Source organism: Danio aesculapii, chromosome 6, assembly GCF_903798145.1.
Source record: "Danio aesculapii chromosome 6, fDanAes4.1, whole genome shotgun sequence".
Taxonomy (NCBI): domain Eukaryota; kingdom Metazoa; phylum Chordata; class Actinopteri; order Cypriniformes; family Danionidae; genus Danio; species Danio aesculapii.
Window position 1 is genome coordinate 4918932 of NC_079440.1, and position 24917 is coordinate 4943848.

The following is a 24917-nucleotide window of genomic DNA, read 5'->3' on the forward strand; positions in this document are numbered from 1 at the left end:
TCGCGAATTATGTATCCAGAAGTACGTATGGCTGCATTTCGTCTTTAAAACGAACGATACGGTGTGGTTTGACGCCATTCCTTTTCGCGCTACCAGCTGATCGCTTACCTCCGTATAGTGGTAACGGCTTTCCTGCTGTTACCAGTTTGCCCAGTGGCTCGCCATGTATGTCAGCAGACTTGAGACTCAGAAACTTGACCACGGCGACAGGATTGGAGTCCGGTGAAGAACAGTTCCAGAAAGCAGGTAAGACAAAAACAAAAGCCAAAAAATAAAATAACAGGGTGAGAATGTGGTAAAATCTGAAAACATGGTAAAAATCAGGCGAGGGCTTTTCTTAGATTGCTTTTTAAAACTGTCGGTTGGGTTTAGGAAAGGTGGTGGGCGGGTCAATCGGTGCTTTTGAAAATCCTATGGGGTGGGTTTAGTCAGAGGAGGGTAGGTCAGTCGATCAGTCAGTCAGTCAGTTTGTCAGTCAGTCGACAGTGGCCTCTGGTGGATTTACGTGAGAACAGCATGCGTGAATGGCGCTAGCGAGAGATCCCCAACGGCCTCTGGTGGATTCGCGAACATAAAAACTGCAAAAAAATGTAGCTCTTGGGACGTATTTCGCGATCTCCAGAAATGTATATAATGGTACATTTTTAGAAGGAGCCTGGGTTGAAAAACACTAGTTGTTATCATTAAAGTCTGCATGCACAAAATCCCTTTAAGGCAAGTCATTTCACTCGGCGGCCATCTTTGAAATGCCTCCTTGTCAGTATGTTCAGGCATTCTGCTTGAATGGGGTAACTTCAAAATCTCCAAAACTGTTTGCCAAACTTACGATTAAATTTCCTATTGAGAATCACTAATAAAATTAGACAACAACTGACTCTTTAGTTTCATTTCTAAACACTCACGTCTGATCTGATCTGGGAGTCTGGGAATCTGATCAGTCTATGGTGATCGATGATTGGCTTCGGTACTAGAGGGGGCGGGGCTTCATTCGCTATTTTGATCATTGCACTTTTCCCCGTTCAAAACTATATGAGTGACACGTATTCTGTATTCTATAGTCTTTTTTTTTCATATTGTGACACAGTTCCAAGACAAATGGAATATTGAATGAGAAAACAGGGGGCGTGGCTTGTTTTTTTCTACTGTGAGCTAATTGGATGTAGTAAAGTAGACTTATTTATATACAGTGTTGCGGAGTAACTAGTTACATGTAACGGCGTTACGTAATTTATTTACAAAATAAAAGTAACAGTAATTCATTACAGTTGCTAAGAAAATAAAAGGGTGAATAAATTTAACTTATGAAAATGTTGCAGATTACAAATGAAATTTAAAAAATTTCTTTAAAAATCTGGGACATGTTGAATAATTTTAATCTGTTGCTTTGCCTGTTTTTGATATGCATGATGCCTTTTTAATCAAGTAGCGCAGTAGCGTCCACACAAGCTACAATTTCCGATTGCGGATCAATAAGTGACAACACTGGCATTCACGAAGCTGTGAGGCCGCTGTCTAGCTGATGAAAATAAAGCCACATGACGGTGAAAATTATGATTTTTTTCTTCTTCCTGTTTTTCGGTGGTCGACAGCAAACTTTTTGGTGCGTTACTGCCACCTCTCGCTCTGGTCGATGATGTCGGCAACCAAGGCTAACACGAGAAATTTGCTAAATGTAAATTTATATATATAGTTTACTGTAGTAAAGGCTGAAGTATACTATGGTAATTACTATTAGTTCATGATAGCTAGTAATGATACTACATTATGTAGTGTAATTTATTAATGAAGAATTGTAAATATATTTACAATATAATGCTTATTCCTAAATATTTCGCTTTACTATAAATGACTATAGAGTTTTAAATGTGTAACACCTGATTTTATTGGACTTTTTTGTTTTTGCTGTTATATAGTATAATTTGTTTGTTTAGTACAACATACAGTATTATTTGCAGTAAATAATTAAACTGGACAGTTCTGCCTCATATGTTTCACTGACAGTTTTATTGATCACTAAGATGTGATTGACTTGGATTTAAGTTGCTTCGATTTAAAAATGAAAATTGCAAAAATAGCTTAGATGTATTTTTTTTTATTGCAAATGCCATAAAAATCACCCTGCACAACTAACTAAATTTAGATTTTGTAACAACAGTAAACAATGTTTTTGTGATAAGCTCTGGTTTTGTGGTGGCTGTACTTTAAAATCAAATGAATATAATCTTAATTCAAGTCATGAAAGATTTAGAAATTCTTTCAAAAGTAAGCTCACACCTGCTTGGTATAAATGCTTGACAATGATTTAGTTGAAAATATCCATTAGAAACTTAAAAGTAATCAAAAAGTAATCAGATGTAATTAGTTACTTTACTTTTCTAAAGTAATTGAAAAGGTACACTACTTAATACATTTTAAATAGGGTAATTTGTAATCTGTATTCTATTACATTTCCAAAGTAACCTCCCCAACACTGTTTATATATAAATAGTTTATTACAACCTAACAGACACCTCCTCCTCACCATTTCTGGTTGCAAATATAAAAATTCACATTGAGTAAATTTTGTGCATTCTGTAAGACAAAAGCTAAGATAACTCTGCAGAGCTCTGACTTGATGTACTGTAAAATGCATCATTTACTAAGGAAACATGGATAAAGCAGTAGTTCAAGAGTTCACACTTAGCCGATGATTCATCAAAGCTTATTTGGCATGCTGTCCCGGGAGAGAACCCCGAGCTCAAGGGATCCTCGAGCCCGGGGCTTCCTCCCGTTTGCAGAGCGAGAGGGGAGCCCGAGCTCGGTTGATCTCAGAACTCCCCGTCTGCAGTAGCTAAGGGAACATGTGAGGAAAAAAGGGGGCTAGACAAATGCTTGATTGTTATGCATGATGTATATATTTGAATGGTGGGAGGAAACCGGAGAACCCGGGGAAAACCCACGCGGACACGGGGAGAATATACAAACTCCTCACAGAAACACCTACCGACCTGGCAGGACCAGGGCTGGCAGTGTTCTTGCTGTGGGGCTAACAGTGCTAACCACTGGGCCTCCATGCCGCCCAATCTATAGTGAAGGAGGAGAACGGGGAGGAAGGGGGGTTTCTTCCAAACAAAGATAAAGTGGGCTGAAAACTGTGGTTATTTATAGTAGCTTATGGCTCATGTGATTGGATGATACTGATTAGCGTAATATGAGACCGGCTGTGATAAATCATAGGCACGTGATCCTCTCGAAATTAGTTTATGTATAAACCTCACTTAGTGTCATTAATGATGATAAGATCTCCATTATGGACTCTTTCTACTTCTGCCGTTGTGTAATGAAGGCCAGCAGGGCAGCGGAGACCTCTCCACACTGCAATCGATGCGCGTTTTCTCATTCTCCGTTCAGAAATGGCAAACGGAGCATGTTGTGAGACGAGATGAGTTTGTGCTGATGGATTGTGTGCGGCTGGTGACGGCCTGCTCATGTTTACGGCCGCCGTGTCCTTGTCCGAAGCTCTCATGAAGTCTCTCCAGCCGCTAAGCTCCATCATTTCTCTTCTCATTCTTCACAAGCTGCATCTGCTCACTTCAGATGTTTGATGAATGTCCAGTTCATGCGGGCTAAGACTGTGTTTAGCAGTGATGTGAGTGGTTTTTTCTTATTTTTATTTTGCTTGCTCTCCCTTGACAAAAACGAATAGAATGGTGTGAAATTCTCAGACTTTAAGGCCTGACGGTCCTAGCTGACGGTCGGCCGTTGGGCTTTATTGGTCCGGCTAGTTGGTTTGGTGTTTTCCAAACGTCGCCTCTCATGTGGTTAATGTTGGAGCTCATTGGTTCTATATTTTCAGTCCTTCCTTCGCAGTAGTGTAAAGTAACAAATTACAAATACCCTAATGACTGTAATTGAGTAGTTTTTCTCAGAAATGGTCATTTACTAAGTAGTCTTGAGTACATTTTTAGTGCTGTATCTGTACTTATACTCCACTACATTCCTTTAACCTGCAGTCACTACTTTATTTCCTATCTATGGGGATTAGAAAAATCAGTCCTGTGATTCCTGTCCAATCACATCACACATGTAAGGCAAATCTCATCAAATGAACTACCTGAAAAAACACTGGGCTGGGTGTGTTTATATCACCCCAATATGGCAGTTTATACACTATACTTACACACATTTCTGTCCAAACAGCTTGAAAAGTAGATTTTTCACCATAGGTGCCCTTTAATACATTTTCCCTATTAAATCAGTTAATAACACATGCATTTTCCTCCTCTAAAGTGTGTGTGTGTTTGCATAAGCTGCTTCATTCATAAGCCCATCACACTGCAGGAGTGAAGCAGGTTGTGAGTTCTACGATCTTCAATAAAACAAGAGTCTTAAAATTTATAATTTAAAATCTACGTATTTAGCGAGAGGTTGCGACACGAGTTCAGATCTCCAAGGAAGAGTCAAGTAAATATTTTAAGGTTGGAAAAGGTGTTCAGTTGAGGAAAAGATCATGAACTTCTGAACTGAAAGCTTCGTAATCCTCCGGGCTTTATTTGCAAACTTTTTAGCTCTCAGTTTGGTGCGTTGCTCTTTGTTTTTGGTGGTCTTTAGTAGATGTTTATGTGGGATTTGACTCCCCCTGAAGGATTTGTCTGTGGGTGGAGTGTTCAGCAGATGCAGGAGTTGGTTTTGTTTTCATACCTGAGGACCGTGATGATCAGTGTGTGTGTGTGTGAGAGAGAGAGCAGAGCTGTGAAGCATGAGGCACGTCTCATCAGATAAGACATGCTGTCAGAGGCTGATCTATGTCTCCTTTAGCTCGGGAAAGGAGTGTGTGTGTGTGTGTGTGTGAGAGAGAGTTTGTTGGTGTACCAAGCAGCAACCTCCCGCTCTCCTTCAGGAAGCCAATACAGAAGTAACTAAAACTGCAATTCATCCAAATTCCACTAGTCCTGGCTTCATATAGAGCAAATTTCTATGGAGCCCACTGTTAAACTGGCCAACAACCAAAAAAAAAGGTGTTTACAGCCTGGTACAATGAACGATTTTGGTTCATATAGCTAATTTTACCCTTCATGACAACTGTGAGGGGGTGAATTTTTTAGAACTCACCTGTTTCCTTTATATTAGGTTTTATTAATCTGCATAATTAAGGGCGTGGCCACTTGAGTGACAGCTAGGTCTCGCTGGTCTCATCACTTTACTCCAGCTGATTCCGGCTGATTAGCTGCTGAACTCGGCATATTCATCGTATTTTTTGTGTTGTTTTATGTGGCTTTACACAGTCAGTTGCCTTTTGGAATTATTTCTTACATTATTATCAGATGATTTAGCATGCTGTGTGCACTTAATTGGGCTCACAAACCATTCAGGTGGCCTCCTTTTCCCAGGTGAGTGAAATTATATACTAATATATCACATCTGTAAATGTATTTGTTTTATGTAAGATCATTTATCATTTATATTTTTCTCTAGACCTGTAATGCACTCCAGACTCTGACAGATGGATTAGCTGTAGGCTCTAGAACAGTCTTCTGAAACGTTGTCATACAGTGTTATGCCTGGATTTCATCAATAGGCTTGCATTTGATAACACAGACTATATTTGAAGTGTTTGAAAGTCATTCAGGTTTTCCTCCTGTAGAAAAACATCATAAGAACAATGTTTTGCGGCTTAATGTGTTACAACAGTGTTTTTGAAAGTCTAAACTCTTTATTAATAAAGTAAACAACCAATCACATGTGGTCAGAACACAAACGAGTCGCAGGTAATGAAGTGTTAAGCGTTTCTCCCATAGAAAAGTCTGTCTAAGCAACATGCCAGCATGTGTCTGTAGTTCACGCTCTGCCTCTTTGCCCTTATTTGGTATCCCCGGTCGGTGTGATGACGCGCAAACAAAATGGCGACGGTTGTCCACGCCTACTTGTAGCTTCTTTTGGGTTCTTCAGAAACCTATCGGTCACATCACAGATACTACGTCCATATCTTTTACAGTCTATGGGGTGTACTTGTGAGGTTTGCATGTGAGAATGTACTGTATGTGTGTATGTGCATGCATGTGTGTGTCTGTGCATGTGTGATTTTGTCAATGTTTGTTTGTGTGCATGCATGTGTATGCTTGTGAATGTGTGTTCGAATGTGCGTGCATCCGTGTGTGTGTGCGCTGACCCGGTCATTGAGACACAGAGGTAGATTGTGAGTTTCAAATGAACACAGTGGGCTGCTGGAGGTGGAGAGGAGCAATCTTTGGTAAACAGGACTATCTTTTCCACACAGGATGCCATAATGGCCTATATTTACCAAATAAAAGAATGGGGCACAGTGGCTGGCCTTTTTACAGGGAGTCAGTGTGTGTGTGTGTGTGTGTGTGTGTGTGTGTGTGTGTGTGTGTGTGTGTGTGCATGGTAAGGAAAAAGAATATCACAACGATTAGATCTCCAAGATAGCAAAGAGATAAAGTGGAGACTAAACAGAAAAATTCTCTTCTGATTGTACTTCTTCCAAACCCATTTGTAGACATTGTTGTAGTTATTCTCTACATTAAGATGAGTCCAGCAATATTCGGGCTTTACACTGTCATTCAGAATGTGATTTTAAAAGATGTCTGTTCTCTTCAACAAGGCTGCCTTTTGTTTGATTACAAATGACAGTAAAACTAGTAGAATTCTGATGTATAATTAGAATGTAAAATAACCTTTTTCTCCTTAAATACACTTACCGGCCACTTTATTAGGTACACCTGTCCAACTGCTGGTCAACGCACATTTCTAGGCATATAGACATGGTCAAGACGCTCTGCCACAGTTTAAAGCGAGCCTCAGAATGGGGAGAAAGGTGATTTAAGTGACTTTGAATGTGGCATGGTTGTTGGTGCCAGATTGGCTGGTCTGAGTATTTCAGAAACTGCTGATCTACTGGGATTTTCACGCACAACCATCTCTAGGGTTTACTGAGAATGGTCCGAGAAAATATCCAGTGAGGAGCAGTTCTGTCTGCACAAATGCCTTGTTGATGCCAGAGGAGAATGGCCAGACTGGTTGCAGCTGATTGAAATGACGCGTTCTTGTGTGCGTTCATGCGTGCATTCATGTGTGCGTCCATGCATATGTTCGTGTGTGCGTTCGTGCATGCATTCGTGCATACGTTTGTGCGTGCGTGTGTTTGTTCATGTGTGCATTTGTGTGTGTTCGTGCTTGCGTTCGTGCGTGCGTTCGTGCATACGTGTATGTTTTTTTTGTGTATGTGTTCCCACAAACGTTTTTGCGTGCGTTCGTGCATACGTGTGTTCGTGTGTTCGTGCGTGCGTTTGTGCATTCGTTTGTGCATGTGTGCGTTCATGTGTGCATTTGTGTATGTGTTCCTGCATACGTTTGTGCGTTTGTGCGTGCTTGCGTGCGTGCATTCATGTGTGCGTGCAGTCGTGCATACGTGTACAGTCGTGCATCATGTGTGCGTTCGTGTGTTCATGTGTGCATTTGTGCATTTGTGTATGCGTTTATGTGTGCGTTCGTATGTGCGGTCTTGGATACGTTCGTGCATACGTTTGTGTGTGCATTCGTTCGGGCGTTCGTTTGCTCATGTGTGCGTTCATGTGTGCATTTGTGTATGCGTTCATGCATGCGCTCGTGTGAGTTCATGTGTGTGTTCGTAGGTGTGGTCTTGGATACATTCATGCATACTTTTGTGCGTGCGTTCGTTCGTTCGTTCATGCGTGCGTTCGTGTGTTCATGTGTGCATTTGTGTATGCGTTCATGCGTGCGCTCGTGTGAGTTCATGTGTGTGTTCGTAGGTGTGGTCTTGGATACGTTCATGCATACTTTTGTGTGTGCGTTCGTTCGTTCGTTCATGCGTGCGTTTGTGTGTTCATGTGTGCATTTGTGTATGCGTTCATGCGTGCGCTCGTGTGAGTTCATGTGTGTGTTCGTAGGTGTGGTCTTGGATACGTGCATGCATACTTTTGTGCGTGCGTTCGTTCAATCGTTCGTTCGTTTGTTTGTTTGTTCATGCGTGCGTTCGTGCGTTCATGTGTGCATTTGTGTATGCGTTCATACATGCACTCGTGTAAACTCATGTATGTGTTCGTACATGGGGTCTTGGATACGTTCGTGAATACGTTTGTGCGTGCGTTCGTTTGTGCGTTTGTTCGGGCGTTCTTTTGCTCATGCGTGGGTTCGTGCGTTCATGTGTGCATTTGTGTATGCATTCATGCATGCGTTCGTGTGAGTTCATGCGTGTGTTCGTACGTGTGGTCTTGGATATGTTTGTGCATAAGTTTGTGCATAAGTTTGTGCGCGCGTGTGTTCGTTCGTTCGTGCATTCATGTGTGCAGTTGTGTATGCGTTCATGCATATGTTCGTGTGTGACATTTTTTAGCAGAATCACTGAAATCGCTTTTTCATGTAAAACAAACCGCCAAAACCGAAAACCAGGGTACCTGCTAGACTGAATTATGTTTCGAAATGTTGCAAAAAGAAAGTGTTTTAGCTGCAGTCATGGTGGAGAATGATCTGGTGTGTGATCAGTTGTGTAAAGTGTGAAACAAAAAGCTGTGTGTTTGTGCATTTGGCATATGAGCGCGCTGGCATCAGGTCATGCAAATGGAGGCTTTTACCAGCTCAAAATGAAGGCTGAGACTCAAACGGAAAATGACCCTCGACCCTCGATAATTTAACAGCACATATAGTTGGCGCGGCGTCATATTTCATCATTTTTCTCATATTTGCCCAAGCCAGAAAAAAAGCAGTCATGTAGGGTCTTGTCGACTGGGGAGGAATGTCTGATATGACATTACTCAGTTCTCTGGGCTCTTATTTTGAAGAGGCATCAGTGTCAAAGCCAAATTACTGCTCATCTTCATCACAAGAGGGAGAAAAGCACTCAGAGACTCAAAGCTGAAGACTCTTCCCAACAGCACTGGATCTCATGATGTCTGGAAAACCATTAGAGGCTCAAATCATATTTTCTTATGTATTATCTAACTTATGATTACCCCAGAGGAGTCCGTTGGTTTAAAGACCTCTGGATGTGATTCTGTCTATAGTGCAAAAATAACATTTGTACAGTGCATCCGGAAAGTATTCATAGCGCTTTTTATGTTACAACCTTCCAAAATGGATTAAATTCATTTATTTTCTCAACATTCCACACACAATACCCCATAATGACAATGTGAAAAAGATGTTTTGAAATTGTTGCAAATTTAATAAAAATAAAAAACCTGAAAAATCCCATGTACATCAGTATTCACAGCCTTTGCTCAATACTTTGTTGATGCACCTTTAGCAGCGATTTCAGCCTCAAGTCTTTTTGAATCTGATGCCACAAGCTTGGCACACCTGTCTTTGGGAATTTTTGCCCATTCCTCTTTGCAGTACCTCTCAAGCTCTATCAAGTTGGATGCGAAGCGACGGTGTACAGCCATTTTCATATCTCCCCACTAAGATTTAGGTCTGGACTCTGGCTGGGCCACTCAAGGGCATTCATTGAGTTGTTGTGAAGCCACTCTATTGATATTTTGGCGGTGTGCTTTGGGTCATTGTCCTGCTGGAAGATGAACCGTCGTCCCAGTCTGAGGTCAAGAGCACTCTGAAGCAGGTTTTCATTCAGGATGTCTCTGTACATTGCTGCATTCATCTTTCCCTCTATCCTGACTAGTCTTCCAGTTCCTGCTACTGAAAAACATCCCCACAGCATGATTCTGCCACCACCATGCTTCACTGTAGGGATGGTATTAGCCTGGTGATGAGCGGTGCCTGGTTTTCTCCAAATGTAACTCCTGGGATTCAATCCAAAGAGTTCAATTTTAGTATCATCAGACCAGAGAGTTTAGTTTTTTATGGTCTGAGAGTCCTTCAGATGCCTTTTGGCAAATTCCAGGCGGGGAGTGGCTTCCGTCTGGCAACTCACCATACAGGCTTGATTGGTGGATTGCTGCACAGATGGTTGTCCTTAAGGTTCTCCTCTCTCCACAGAAGAATGCTGGAGCTCAGACAGAGCAACCATCGAGTTATTGATCACCTCCCTGACTAAGGCCCTTTTCCCCCGATCACTCAGCTTAGATGGCCGGCCAGCTCTAGGAAGAATCCTGGTGGTTCCAAACATCGTCCCCTTACGGATGATGGAGGCCACTGTGCTCATTGGAACTTTCATAGCAGCAGAAAGTTTTCTGTAACCTTCCCCAGCCTTGTGCCTCGAGACAATCCTGTTCTGAGGTCTGCAGACAATTCCTTTGTCTTCATGCTTGGTTTGTGCTTTGACATGCACTGTCAACCCTGGGACCTTATATAGACAGGTGTGTGCCTTTACAAATCATGTCCTATCAGCAGAATTTACCAAAGGTGAACTCCAATCAAGCTGCTGAAACATCTCAAGAGTGATCAGTGGAAACAGAATGTACCTGAGCTCAAGATAGAGCTTCACGGCAAAGGCTGTGAATACTGATGTACATGTGATTTTACAGCTTTCATTTATTTTTAATACATTTGCAACAATTTCAAAAACTCTTTTCCACATTGTCATTATGGGGTATTGTGTGTAGAAATATGAGGAAATAAATTAATTTAATTCATTTTGGAATAAGGCTGTAACAAAAAAATGTGGGAAAAAGTGAAGCGTTTTGAATACTTTCCGAATGCATTTAGTAAGCAGAATTATTAGCCATCCTGTTCAATTGGAATTCTTTTATATTTTCCCCCAATTTCTGTTAAACAGAAACATTTTTTTCAACACATTTGTAAACATAATAGTATTAATAATTAATTTCCAATGACTTTATTTTTATGATTAGAGTACTTAATATTACTTAATAGTGTAATACTTAATATTATAATGGTAATATTAATGCACTGTATGTATATAGACACACACTAAAATAAATACTGTTTATCTTTTTACATTTTGCTTTAAAATAAAGAAAAAGCTCATTGTAAAGACTTTCAAGCTCATTTTGCACTCTGTTTACAGAAAAAAAGCCTGAAACCATTTTGAGAAACAACACACTCATGTGTACCTCAGCAGTTTTTCCTCTCACAGCTGATAAATTACAGACTGAATCTGTACCAAGCATCTCCTGTGCGCTTTCAGAGCTTCAGACGTCTCCACTAAAAGAGTAGTGAAGCAGCAGAGCACATCTTCTCTGTGTGATCCGCCGTTTGTCTCTGTGTGAGTGAGGAATACATTACAGATGCACTGACGACAGAAAAGACAGACTGCATGAAGGTGCACTGGCACACACACACACACACACACACACACACACACACACACACACACGTGCATAGACCAGCTTCAACATGTGTCTCCAGGGTCTTGCGCAGATCATCCACATCTAAATGTGCAGCAGTTCATCTACAGTTTAACATCTGCATCAATACTCAAAACGCGCTCATGCAGAAATATACCAGACAAAATAGACCCAAAAGCAACACTACATTTGATTTGTCATTCTCGGCGGGCGACACTGAAAATATATAAATATACGTTGAACCAACTTCAAAAAATGACTAATTTGTTCATTCATTCATTTATTATTTTTTCTTTGGCTTAGTCTCTTTATTCATCAGGGGTCGTCAACTATTCCAGCATATGTTTTACAAAGCGGATGCCCTTCCAGCTGCAACCCAGCACTGGGAAACATCCATACACACTCACTCACACTCATACACTACGGACAATTTAGCCTACATAGTCCTTATGTGTCCTCTCACATAGTTGGCCCTCACATAGTGTCACCTCACATAGTTGCATACCTGTCAACCCTCCCGTTTTTCCTGGGATTCTCCTGTATTTTGCAGTTCTATCCCGCTATCATCCCGTAAAGGTGTTTACCCGTATTTCTCCCATATGTTCAGTCTTTCTCTAAAGGGTGGCAATAAACATTAAAGAGCCGATCCTCCCTATACGCATCCCATACCACCGAACCACCAGGGGCCGCCCCTTGCTCCTAAATGTGAGTCTGTTCTGTGCTTTCACTTTATTTAGGCATGAAAACACAGTGAAATAAATATAAAAGCGGTGGGATTCCCTTTCCTTTTCATTACAGGTGCCGTCACCCCCTATACAATCCTCAAAACAGTCATATAGCAGTGCGTGACTGTCAGACGCGCTCCATAGTGATAAATAGACGCTGTTTCCCAATTTCGCAATTTGTAGAGGAGCAATAGTCTGGGATTTGGGTGCGTGTTTGAACGGACATACAGTATACACATAATTAATAAAAATAATATCTAAAGATGTCGATCTTGGTGGGTTTTTTTTTTACCTCTGTTATTTAATGTAATCAAACAAAGAATCCAAATAAATGAGATTCATTCGTTGCTCTTTAATCAGAATGTGTAAGTTATACTGAAGAAAAGGTTAGTGAGATTCAATAGCTTGATTCTATTTCTTTAGCTATTAATTTTAATTATCTGAACTGTTTGCTAATTTATTTCCTGCTAATGTATGGGGTGGGGGGGGGGGTGGTATCCCTTATTATGATGGCCACATCCCTTATTTTCACATCCCAATGTCCTCACAAACAGTGTTCACACACTAGGTCAGAAATGACTGGTATTACTACACTTGTGGGGACAACGGGTCCTCATAAGATGATGAAAACCAAGATCGAACACACTCTGTTTTTCATGTCTTATGGGGACTATAGACATAATGATTTTTTTTATACTGTGCAAATACCCCTAACCCAACTCTGACAGAAAACTTTCTGAATATAATAATATTACATAATATATACTTCATCATGTATGAATTTTAAGCCATTTTCTTCATAGGGACCAAAAAATTCCACACAAGGTCAAAAATGACTGGTATTACAACACTTGTCCTCATAAGGTGATGAATACCATGATCACACACACACACTGGGTTTCATGTCTTGTAGGGACTTCCTATAAACATTAATGACATTTTATACTGTGCAAATACTCCTAAACCCAACTCTGACAGAAAACATCCAGAATATAAAAATATTACATAATATATACTTCATGTATGAATTTTAAGCCATTTCTTATGGAGACTTCCCTATAGACACAATGATTTTTTATATACTGTGCAAAAACCCCTAAACCCAACTCTGACAGGAAATGACTGGTATAACTACACTTGTGGGGACAATTGGTCCTCATAAGGGGATGAATACCATGACCACACACTGGGTTTCATGTCTTATGGGGACTTCCCATAGACATTAATGACATTTTATACTGTGCAAATACCCCTATAAAAATACCCAACTCTCACAGAAAGCATCTGTAACTTTATGTATATATATATATATATATATATATATATATATATATATATATATATATATATATATATATATATATATATATATATATGTGTGTGTGTGTGTGTGTGTGTGTGTGTGTGTGTGTGTGTGTGTGTGTGTGTGTGTATATATATATATATATATTTTTTTATATATATATTTCATTCTGTATGATATATGAGCAATTTTCATCATGTGAAACAAAAGTGACTGGTATGACTACATTTGTGGGGCCAGTTAGTCCTCACAAGGTGATAAATACCAGGACCACACACACACAGATGCGCACACACCTACACCCACACTGGCGCTGTACCGTAGCTGATGATTTAGCCCCTCTGTCAGTAAGTAGAGATTAAGTTTCACCTTCAGAGGTTAAAAGATATGTGCTTATTCAGCACCTCGCTCAGGGATTACATTTTCCCCTTATTCCCCTCTCTCACTCACTCTCACACACGCGCACACACGCGCGTCTGCCAGTCAGAGCTGTGGGCAGCAGTGATTTCTCCTCTTAATATGGCAGCTGCATATTCAGTGGCCGCTTTGTCTTCCCCCAGATGCACATCTCACCGCTGATGGAGGGATTTATATTCCGCTCCATAACCTTGCTGACTAACAGCAAATAAAATACAGGCCGCCTTCAGACCCTTCCAAAACGCTTTAATCATAAAACAGCGAATACAAACACAGAGACGGAGAGATGAGAAAGCCACGGCGAGACAAAGAGAGCGATCGCTCCATCAAACACAAATGCAAAGCAAGCCTCCACCACTGCCTTCTACATCCTCACAGAGACAAACTACTTCATTCATTCATTCATTTTCTTTTCGGCTTAGTCCCTTTATTAATCCGGGGTTGCCACAGCGGAATGAACCGCCAGCATATGTTTTACGCAGCGGATGCCCTTCCAGCCGCAACCCATCTCTGGGAAACATCCACACACACTCACACTCATACACTACGGACAATTTAGCCTACCCAATTCACCTGTACCGCATGTCTTTGGACTGTGGGGGAAACCAGAGCACCCGGAGGAAACCCACGCAAACGCAGGGAGAACATGCAAACTCTACACAGAAACGCCAACTGACCCAGCTGAGGCTCGAACCAGCGACCTTCTTGCTGTGAGGCGACAGCACTTCCTACTGCGCCACTGCGTCGCCCACAGAGACAAACTACTTCATTATTTCATTCTGGAGAGCATTTATTGTGGTGACATCTGACATTGTACACTTTAGAACAGGGGTCCCAAACTCAAATTGGTGGGGGGCTCTTTCAATGACTGGACAACAAACAAACATGATGTTTACATTTCAAGCATTTCCTGTCACCAGTGATTACGCAAATCAGCACGTTTATTGTGTCACACATCAGCTGCTGAAATATATATGTAGTTGTTGTGTGTATGGTCAAGTGTTAGACACACACTCAGTCATTCTTCCACAGACTATATGCAGTCAAAACTCTAGCTTTTTGTTTCTTGTTGTACATATTGAATGGGTGGTTTAAATTACAAATAATAGGCATAATTATTATTATTCTGTCCCAACCAACTGTATTGTCCCAGTAGCACAAGACAGCAGAAAGCAGTTTGGGTAACTTACATGACTTTACTGCCAATTGTTCTTCTCAATATCTAATATTTGATAAAACTACAACAAAGAGGGGGAAAGTATGTACATATTCACATTTACTGTAACATGTTCAATTCAACTAGCAGTACAATTTTACTAATGTAGATAGTTTTTATGCAAATCTTAATAAGCATATGAGGAAAATCTAATAAATGGGACCATTTGAATGGAACGTTAGCAAAATTATCACCAGCAGCATAACGTGTAAGCCACGATGAAGTGTTTGAACAACAAAATACAAGTGGTTCAAAAACTGATAATAATCAAATGAGCCTTGAATATTTACAAAAATAGAGCTTTAGTAAAAAATAGAGCTCTTACGGACATATATTTAAACGTTTAAATCAGCCACCGAATTAAAACGCATATGTGTTACTCTCGAATGTACCCTGAGAGAAAATGAAAGTCAAACTAATCTGAATGTAGTACTTTAAATATCGACTAGGTGGAGGGTCAAAATGGCTGGATGCGACTGCACAACAATGATAGTGGTTCAAAAATATATGTTTTGGCAAGCTGAATCTCGTTATATTTTTGATGTCAGTTGAGGGCTGGATGGAAGAGAAGACCCCTGATTTAGAAACTAGCATAGAAACCTTCCTAAAAGTGAACGTACCCCAGACTATTTATTTACATTATTTTATTAATAATTATATCTCATATAAGGATTTAAAGTGGTTCAATTTATGTCAATATTTAAGTTAAATATGTTTACCTAGGGTGATTCAGTGGTTAGCACTGTCCTGGCTGGACCAGTTGGCATTTCTGTGTGGAGTTTGCATGTTCTCAATGTGTTGGCGTGGATTTCCTCCGGGTGCTCCAGTTTCCCCCACAGTCCAAACACATACGCTATAGGGGAATAGTAAAAAGTATAGTAAAAATGACGTCATCTGAAACTTTCTGTCGTATACCACGCCCACCAAAATGGTACCCTTTTTTCAGTGGAAACGCAAGCTTGATAAAGGTGACCTGTACCGTACTGTACCTCTCAGTGGAAACGGGCCATTATTATACTCATTTTCTACTGTTTCATCACTTTGTTGTGCGATACAGAGACTGCTGCACTGTTCATAATGTACAGTAGCAATAGTCACTGTACATGTCAATCTAATTAGCAATTATTTTATTATTGTTTAATTCATGGTTTTTGCCTAGAAAAAAAAACTGCATCACTCCTCCATCTGCCTCCAAAATATGAAAAGTGTGTGTGTGTGTGTGTGCGTGCGTGTGTGTGTGTGTGTGTTTTTCTTAGTCTGTTCAAGTGCTTTCAGCCAGAGTTTTCTGAATTGGAGCTCATTCATTGGGGAATGGATTATCATCTTTATGGAATTCCGCAAAAATGGTTTTGCCACTAAAATCTTTTAGATTTATCTTCCCTCATCTCTCTGAAGATAAGAGCCTGTACTCTGAAGATGCCGTGCGTATAATACACAACTCAAATACATTCCTGCTGTCTCTTAGTATTCCACTGAATGAAGCCTTAGGTTTTCCTACACTGTAAATAATAGCTGTATATTTGCAGTTTCTGTATTTTGTGGTTCATGTTTTCCCCATTTACTTTTGCTTTTGAATTGAATTTGGAGGACTTTTACAACATTTCACCTTGAAAAATAAAAAACAGTGATTTTTATTAACATTTTTAATAGTTTAAAGTGAAATATTTAACATAGACGCATTCTGAGAACGTAGCCCTACATTTCTGGAGATTGAGAATTAAATATCCAGAAGCTGCATTTCATCTTTAAAACAAACAATATGATGTTGTTACTTTTCACACTTACAAGCTGACCGCTTACCTCTGTGTGGACAGCTTTCACGCTCTTTGTCCAGTTTGTCCAGTAGCTCTCCATGTACATCAGCAGAGAGGAGTTGACCGCAATGACATGGTTCTAGTCTGGCGAAGAATGGTTTCAGAAAGCGGGTCAAACAAAAACAGAAGCCAAAAAATGAAACAAGTAAACAACAGGGTGAGAATGTGGTAATCTGAAAACCTGGTAAAAATCAGACGAGGGCTTTTCTGGATTGCTTTTGAAAACACTGTCAGTCGATCGGTCAGTCATTCAGTCAGTTAGTCAACAGCACCCTCTAGTGGATTTATGTGAGAACAGCAGGCTTGAATGGCACTTGCGGGAGAAATTTGAGATTTGAAAAAGTGTAAACAGCGGTCTCTGGTGGATTAGCGAAAACAAAACCTGCAAAAAAAGTACCTTTTGAGATGTATTTGGTGCTCTCCATAAATCTATATAGCGGTACATTTTCAGAATGAGCCTGGGTTGGCTATATTATCTGGGTTGGTGTTGTATATTGTGCTACAAAAACCTGACAGTACATTTTCTGTTATTTTACACACTTTTTTTCCCATCACTGATTGACCTGTTGGCGGGTCAAAATCAGGGGGCTACAATCATGCAGTCTGAACTCAGCATTGAACAGAGTTAATGGTCAGAAGATGCTGGTCCTGCAGAAAATCACTAACTGATCTTGTTCTGATGCCCTCATGGCTCTCACTCTGCCTTATGTATTTATAGAGGCTGATGTTGAGCTGTCATGCGCAGCTATGCCCTGTTAAATGTCTGAATGTGGGTCTGTCTGAGTCTCCTGCCCAGCCCTTCTGTCTCTCTCTCTCTCTCTCTCTCTCTCTCTCTCTCTCTGTTGTCTTTTCTTCTGTATTAATGAGTCGTGACAGTGATATCGCTCTAAACAGATAAAGAGGCGTCTCTCTCTCTCTCTCAATGGTGGTCGGCTCAAGTAAACTCTGTGTTGCCACAAGCAGTCTATCCATCATGCTTTAATGTGAAACGCTGAAGACTTCCCACTTTTCAGGACCCAATGGCTCCCCCAAACACATGCTGGAGATAAGACTGACTACTCCAAGCAGGAAAATGAATTAAATGTGAGGGAGGAAACCTCTGCCTCGCTGCAGCTTTTAAACTCTATTTAAAAGCTTTAGATGATTCGTGTGTTCCTGTGATCTCCTGCTAGAGATCGGGGAATTGTGAGGCTATAGCTGTGAAGTGATAATTAAAGTCAATGTCAAGCTCGGTTTGCAGCTTATTTTACTTTTACATGGTGATGAGTTTTCAGTTGAAACTCAAACAGTCCAGAGAGAACTAAATAAAGTGCACTGTAAGGTATGAATAGTAAACTCATTGGTTTTAAAGTGATTATTTGGCTTTATTTTTTTAGAAAGTGAGTAAACCTTTTGATTTTAAGGCGATTAGTTGATTAGCGATTAGTTAAGGTTTACTTAGTAAAGTTGGTAAACCAGTTGGTTTTAAAGTGATTAGTTAACTTTACTTAAAATGTGAGTAAACCTATTGCTTTAAAAAGTGATTAGTTGACTTAAAAGGGAGTAAATGCATTGCTTTTAAGAGTGATTAGTTGACTTTACTCTGAAAAAGTGAGTATTTCCATCAATTTAAAGCGATTCATTGACTTTATTTAAAACAAAGTGAGTAAACCCATTGCTTTTAAAGTGTTTAGTTGACTTCACTCAATAAAGTGAGTAAACCAGTTGCTTTTTAAGTATTTAGTTGACTTTATTTAATAATGTGAGTGTACCCATAGCTTTTAAAGCGATTAGTTGACTTTACTTAATAAAGTGAGTGAACCCATTGCTTTTAAAGCGATTAATTGAGTTTACTTTATAAAGTGAGTGAACCCATTGCTTTTAAAGCGATTAGTTGACTTTACTTGAGTAAACCCATTGCTTTTAAAGTGATTAGTTGATTTTACTTAAAAAGTGGGTGAAGCCATTTCTTTTAAAGCGATTAGTTGACTTTACTTTATAAAGTAAGTGAACCTGTTGCTTTTAAAGCGATTAATTGACTTTACTTTATAAAGTGAGTGAACCCATTGCTTTTAAAGCAATTAATTGACTTTACTTTATAAAGTGAGTGAACCAATTGCTTTTAAAGCGATTAATTGACTTTACTTGAGTAAACCCATTGCTTTTAAAGCGATTAATTGAGTTTACTTTATAAAGTGAGTGAACCCATTGCTTTTAAAGCGATTAGTTGACTTTACTTGAGTAAACCCATTGCTTTTAAAGTGATTAGTTGATTTTACTTAAAAAGTGGGTGAAGCCATTTCTTTTAAAGCGATTAGTTGACTTTACTTTATAAAGTAAGTGAACCTGTTGCTTTTAAAGCGATTAATTGACTTTACTTTATAAAGTGAGTGAACCCATTGCTTTTAAAGCAATTAATTGACTTTACTTTATAAAGTGAGTGAACCAATTGCTTTTAAAGCAATTTATTGAGTTTACTTTATAAAGTGAGTGAACCCATTGCTTTTAAAGCGATTAGTTGACTTTACTTGAGTAAACCCATTGCTTTTAAAGTGATTAGTTGATTTTACTTAAAAAGTGGGTGAAGCCATTTCTTTTAAAGCGATTAGTTGACTTTACTTTATAAAGTAAGTGAACCTGTTGCTTTTAAAGCGATTAATTGACTTTACTTTATAAAGTGAGTGAACCCATTGCTTTTAAAGCGATTAATTGACTTTACTTTATAAAGTAAGTGAACCCATTGCTTTTAAAGCAATTAATTGACTTTACTTTATAAAGTGAGTGAACCAATTGCTTTTAAAGCAATTTATTGACTTTACTTTATAAAGTGAGTGAACCAATTGCTTTTAAAGCGATTAATTGACTTTACTTTATAAAGTGAGTGAACCCATTGCTTTTAAAGCGATTAGTTGACTTTACTTGAGTAAACCCATTGCTTTTAAAGCGATTAATTGAGTTTACTTTATAAAGTGAGTGAACCCATTGCTTTTAAAGCGATTAGTTGACTTTACTTGAGTAAACCCATTGCTTTTAAAGTGATTAGTTGATTTTACTTAAAAAGTGGGTGAAGCCATTTCTTTTAAAGCGATTAGTTGACTTTACTTTATAAAGTAAGTGAACCTGTTGCTTTTAAAGCAATTTATTGACTTTACTTTATAAAGTGAGTGAACCTGTTGCTTTGAAAGTGATTAATTGACTTTATAAAGTGAGTGAACCCATTGCTTTTAAAGCGATTAGTTGACTTTACTTTAGAAAGTGAGTGAGCCCGTTGCTTTTAAAGCAATTAATTGTCTTTACTTGAGTAAACCCATTACTTTTAAAGCGTTTAGTTGACTTTACTTAATAAAGTGAGTGAACCTATTACTTTTAAAGTGATTAGTTGACTTTACTTAATAAAGTTAGTGAACCAGTTGCTTTTAAAGTGATTAGTTGACTTTACTTTAAAAGGTGAGTAAACTTTTTGCCTTAAAAATTTTCCGTAAATGGTACTTTACTCACTTTTTAAACTAATAACTTTTTATATTGTATTATTTACACACATTGTGTTATGTACACAGTATTATGAAAATTAGCAATTATATTTATTAAAATTATATACTTAAATTCTTTATCTAAAAGTTTTACTTGGTTTACATTAAGAGTAAGAGTGTATGGTTTTGTGTATTGTGTTTTCTGCTCATTTTCTCACTCAAATGTTATCCAGTATGTAGCTAACTATTTCTTCACTAATAAGTGAAGCAAGTCAGCTGTTAAGTTTGTGAGCAAATAAATGAATGAATGAAGAAACGACTGAACAAACAAATAAATGAGTGAATTTTACTCAATTCAGTATTGTGCTCAATCATTATTAAGTACTTTTACTTATTTTAGATATAGTGCATCTATTTACCTGTATTCTTGACTGTTTATTAAATTATTAATTTAAATGTTAGAGCATACTTCATTATTACATGCCTATGATCCATGATCATAAGCCATGGTCAGTTCAATGATACATTGTAACTGAGGGATGCCGGACAACAGAGTTGAGGTTCCACGTGCAGTTTATTAAACAGAGAATGGTCAGACAGGCAGTGGTCAAATGGGTACAGACAGTATAATAAGGGTAATCCAATAGCATACTCAAAGTCACAGGTGGATACAGGCGGCAAAGAATCAACAAAAATGAAAATATGAGGCAAGGATGAAACACAGAAAGTCTTAGACAAAGAAACGATTCACGGTGTTCACAGATTAACAAGACTCAGCAATGTGTGTGTATGAGAGACGTGAATATAAAGGTAATCAGTCCATGATGACCAGCTGTGTGTGTATATTCTGGGAGAATTAGGAACAGGTGTGTGAGGTGCATGATGGAATATGTTGTCCAATTCATTGACTACTTACTAATCTATACTACTTGTAACATTTTAAATAAGTATCTAATGAATAAGTATGCTGTATTATATTTTGGATAGGTTGTGGTACAAAGAGAGTAAGCTCTCCAGTAGTAGCTAATGAATAAGTAGTCATGTAGTATTTACTATAATGGAAAATATATGGATGTCTAATAAATAAGTGCTAGCAGCATTGAAGTAAATACTAATACTGTATATTGAGAAGATGAAATGTTAAAACAGTTTGGTGTATTTTCTATCTACTGGGAATGTTTAATGTGTGTCATTCCTACCACTTCATGAGGTAGTGTTTGTAAAAAACAAAATTTAACTTGTGCCAGATTTTTTATACTTAGTTTTTTGTTTGTTTGTGATGCATCCAGACTGCACTATGTGACATGTCTGTATTCAATAGGAAGCAACTTCTCGATCTCCTGCAGTTCTTCCAGACATCAGCTTCCCTCATTCTTGGCCTGTTTTGCTTGAGACGACTATCTTTAGACACTCAGATGGGTTTTTCAGTGTTTTATGTTTTATCAAATGTACCCTCTCGAGTCTAGATCTACGAAAGCATAGCTGGCAAACAGGCAGACCTGGTGCTGAAAGTAATAAAACTAGAATTATGACCTTCTGAAAATGATCTAGATCTCAGGGAATAAAAGCAGATTCACATTAAGCACAGACCTCATCACACATTCATCATGCTGTAATAATTTAGCCGCTTCTAGTGAATAAACCCCGCTGCAAGAAAACACAGAAGAGCCTTTTATGCGTCAGAAATCCTCCATCGATTGTAATTTAAATCCGAATCTTTGAAACTTTGCATGGTGCAGTATACTGAGAACAGGATTTGAGCATTATCCTTGAGTTGTAAAGATGCAGAAAGAGCAGCTTATTGACCAGAGGAAATTGTGATTATATCGCCATTTAAAGTCCAAAGTCGATGTCTGGTCCTCAAAGGATGTAATGAAACTGAGAAGCACCTTGACCAGGTATATACGCGAAATTGAGACAAAGCTGCGTGTCCTGACTGAAAGCGTAAAGTTTAATGAAAACCTTGAAACGCACTTCAGCAATATTAAACAGACATGTCAGAAATGTGACAGCTAGCTGAATGATGAAAAAGCACCAACTGTACAGCGTGTCTCTCCATGCCATCAATTAACCCCTCTCCCTCTGTCTCTCTCTCTCAGGAGGCCGTGATCAGTGGACTTCTCCCTGAAACCACATATTCAGTGACTGTAGCTGCGTACACCACTAAAGGAGACGGAGCGCGGAGCAAAGCCAAAGTGGTGACCACAACAGGAGCAGGTGAGAGTTGAGAAGTTTAGAGTTTAAGTGCTGTAGTATTTCCAGAGGTGAAAAGTTCAGCTGCAGTCACCTCTGAGTGACCTCCACTGCATCACTTCAGCTGTATTTGCAGCTCAACGGCCATTTCATCAGCTGAGCAATCTGGCCTGGGTGCTGGAGATTAAAGAGAAGTGGAAATTAATTCACATCATTCTTTTTTCAGAGGCAGGAGAGGATTTGTACAGGTAGTGCATTAGGGGAAATAAACCAGGGTGACCTTTACACCAAAATAAGTCAGTATGGGATGGGAAATGATTGATTATGAATAGTCTTTTTCTGTGATATGCAGTGTTGGGTGAGTTACGTTAAAAAAAGAATTGATTACAAATTACTGACTACTACTAGGGTATGTTCTTTGAGCCTTGCTTAAATGATCTAAAATGATTTGGCAGATCCTGGATCTGTTAATCTTGATAACTGATCTCTGGCTAATTTGGTTCTTCAAGTTCGCGAATCAGATTAAAATGTCTGGATGAGCTGATCTGAGATCGCTGCTTGTGTTGTGAAGGTCAGATCTATCCATCCTCGAAATCATGATCAGCGATGCAGCGGTTGGCTGACGGCACAGCGGCATAATGACATCATCTGATTAATATTCAATTAACCATGTGAGCAAAATTATATTTTTCGTAGTAAATAAGATTTGTAGTAAACGGTTTGTTAAATATGATACGCAATAACGTTCCACATTTGTTGTGAGCTGCAGGATTTACACTCTTTATGTGTCAAGAGTATTTAGCAATTTATTTAGTTTTACATTTTAGATCAGATTTTCTTTACTGTAGGCCTATTTTAGTTTCTTAATCGGTGTAAGGAATTAAATTAATTTTGGATCAAAAAAGCATTTTGATGGGGGCGCTCGAGAGCACCGAATGGAGTAGACGTAGTTTGAGGAGCTCCTCCAAAACCTCGAAAAAAAACTGCTTAATTTAATCATAATAAAAACGAAACGACACCTTTTTAAGCTTGAAGTCAAGATGACGAAACCTAAAATAAAGAAATGTGATCAACCAGCCAATGCAGACGAACAATCAATGGAGAAACTAATTTTGACTGAACAAGCGGCTAGTGCTGTCAACGAAAAAAGGATTTTGATATCGATAAAGGCATCTGCAACTTTTGAGAAGCATCAAATCACCGGCATATTAGCTGTCAAAACCTGCATGACTGCATAAATTATTATTCCTTTATTAAAAAGAAAACAAACAAAAAACAGTGGAATATTGTGCATGTCTATTATCTTACAAAAATTGTACTAAAGCTGGATCGGCACCTTTAAATAGTACGCATTTGTATCTAAAAAAATCCATATTAATAAATGTTCTAACTTTTTTACTTTGTAAAGTTTTTATTTACTAAGTTTTTACTTAGTAAAGTTTTTATTTACTAAGTTTTACTTAAATATATTTTTAAACTTATATGTATATAAAAATAAATATTATTAATTATTAGAAATTATAAATGTGTATATATAAAAACTTTTGTTTTCTTTTTCAAGTTTTCTCAATGTGTATATAATCTATATATTACTACTGTAAGAAAATATCAGCATTTGGTACATACTTTCAGTATTACCTTTGCTTGAACAGACCCGATCTAATCCTGTTTACATGAAATAAACCTGCTCCTTAGCAGGTTTGAGCTACCAGAACTGTTGCTATGACAACAACTCTCAGATGAGTTTTGAAGAACGGAACGATCCTGGATCGTGTCAAACCGTCAACAACCAAATCCAGCTAATTGAGCAATCCAGGACATTTGTAATCTGATTACATTACTAATTACTTCATGTAAAAAGTAATCAGATTACTAATTACTTTACTTTGAAGTTACTTTTAAAACATAAAAGTATATAAAATATACATATAAAAATACAAAATAAACTGCAGCTCTTTCAGTAATTTAATATTCACTGAAAAACATTACAATGGGTTGATCCCAACAGCTAGACAGACTTAAGAGTTCGCCAAAACTGAAAATTCTCTCATCATTCGCTTGTTTCAAATATCTTTGTCTTTTTTTTAAAACACAAAAGAAGATATTTAGAAGAACATTGACATCCATAATATGCAAAAGCACTGCAGTTTTGGGTGTTCTGTGTTTGTCTGAGGTAATTAGTCTACCGAAATGTCTATATTCCATACCAAGCATGAAGCTGATCAGTCCGTTATTGTCGTGTGACTTGCAGTTTTCAACTGGTGCGCCTGGAAAATGCGAGCACTGAATATGTGTGCGCAAGCTGCGTGCCTCCATTAGAAGTAATGAAAAAAAATGCGTGCACAAAAGACGGTCCCATAAGCAGTTAAGCTTCACATTCAGATACCTTCACTCCCTACACAAAAATTCAAATTAGCCTGTTTAGGCTGTCTTGGACTGCCATGTTTTTGGGCGCCAGTGTCCTCCTTGGTGACGAGTGTTGTCATAAATACTTTCTGTTCAAGTGCTTGAACAAGTTGCTGGTTGAGTTCTTTAGAGACTGGATATAGATTGCATTTCACAGCAATACTTTTGTTTT

The 24917-nt window shown here is 38.5% G+C and overlaps 1 protein-coding gene across 5 annotated transcripts in view; it reads left to right on the forward strand.

Moving 5' to 3' along the window:
- Positions 1–24917, forward strand: part of ptprfa (protein tyrosine phosphatase receptor type Fa) — a 444470-nt gene that overhangs the window by 333932 nt on the left and 85621 nt on the right. For all 5 annotated transcript variants that reach the window (XM_056459356.1, XM_056459357.1, XM_056459358.1 and 2 more), the window contains one exon: positions 22246–22363. In XM_056459356.1, the coding sequence (XP_056315331.1) occupies positions 22246–22363 (118 nt within the window). The remainder of the gene's footprint in view (positions 1–22245; positions 22364–24917) is intronic.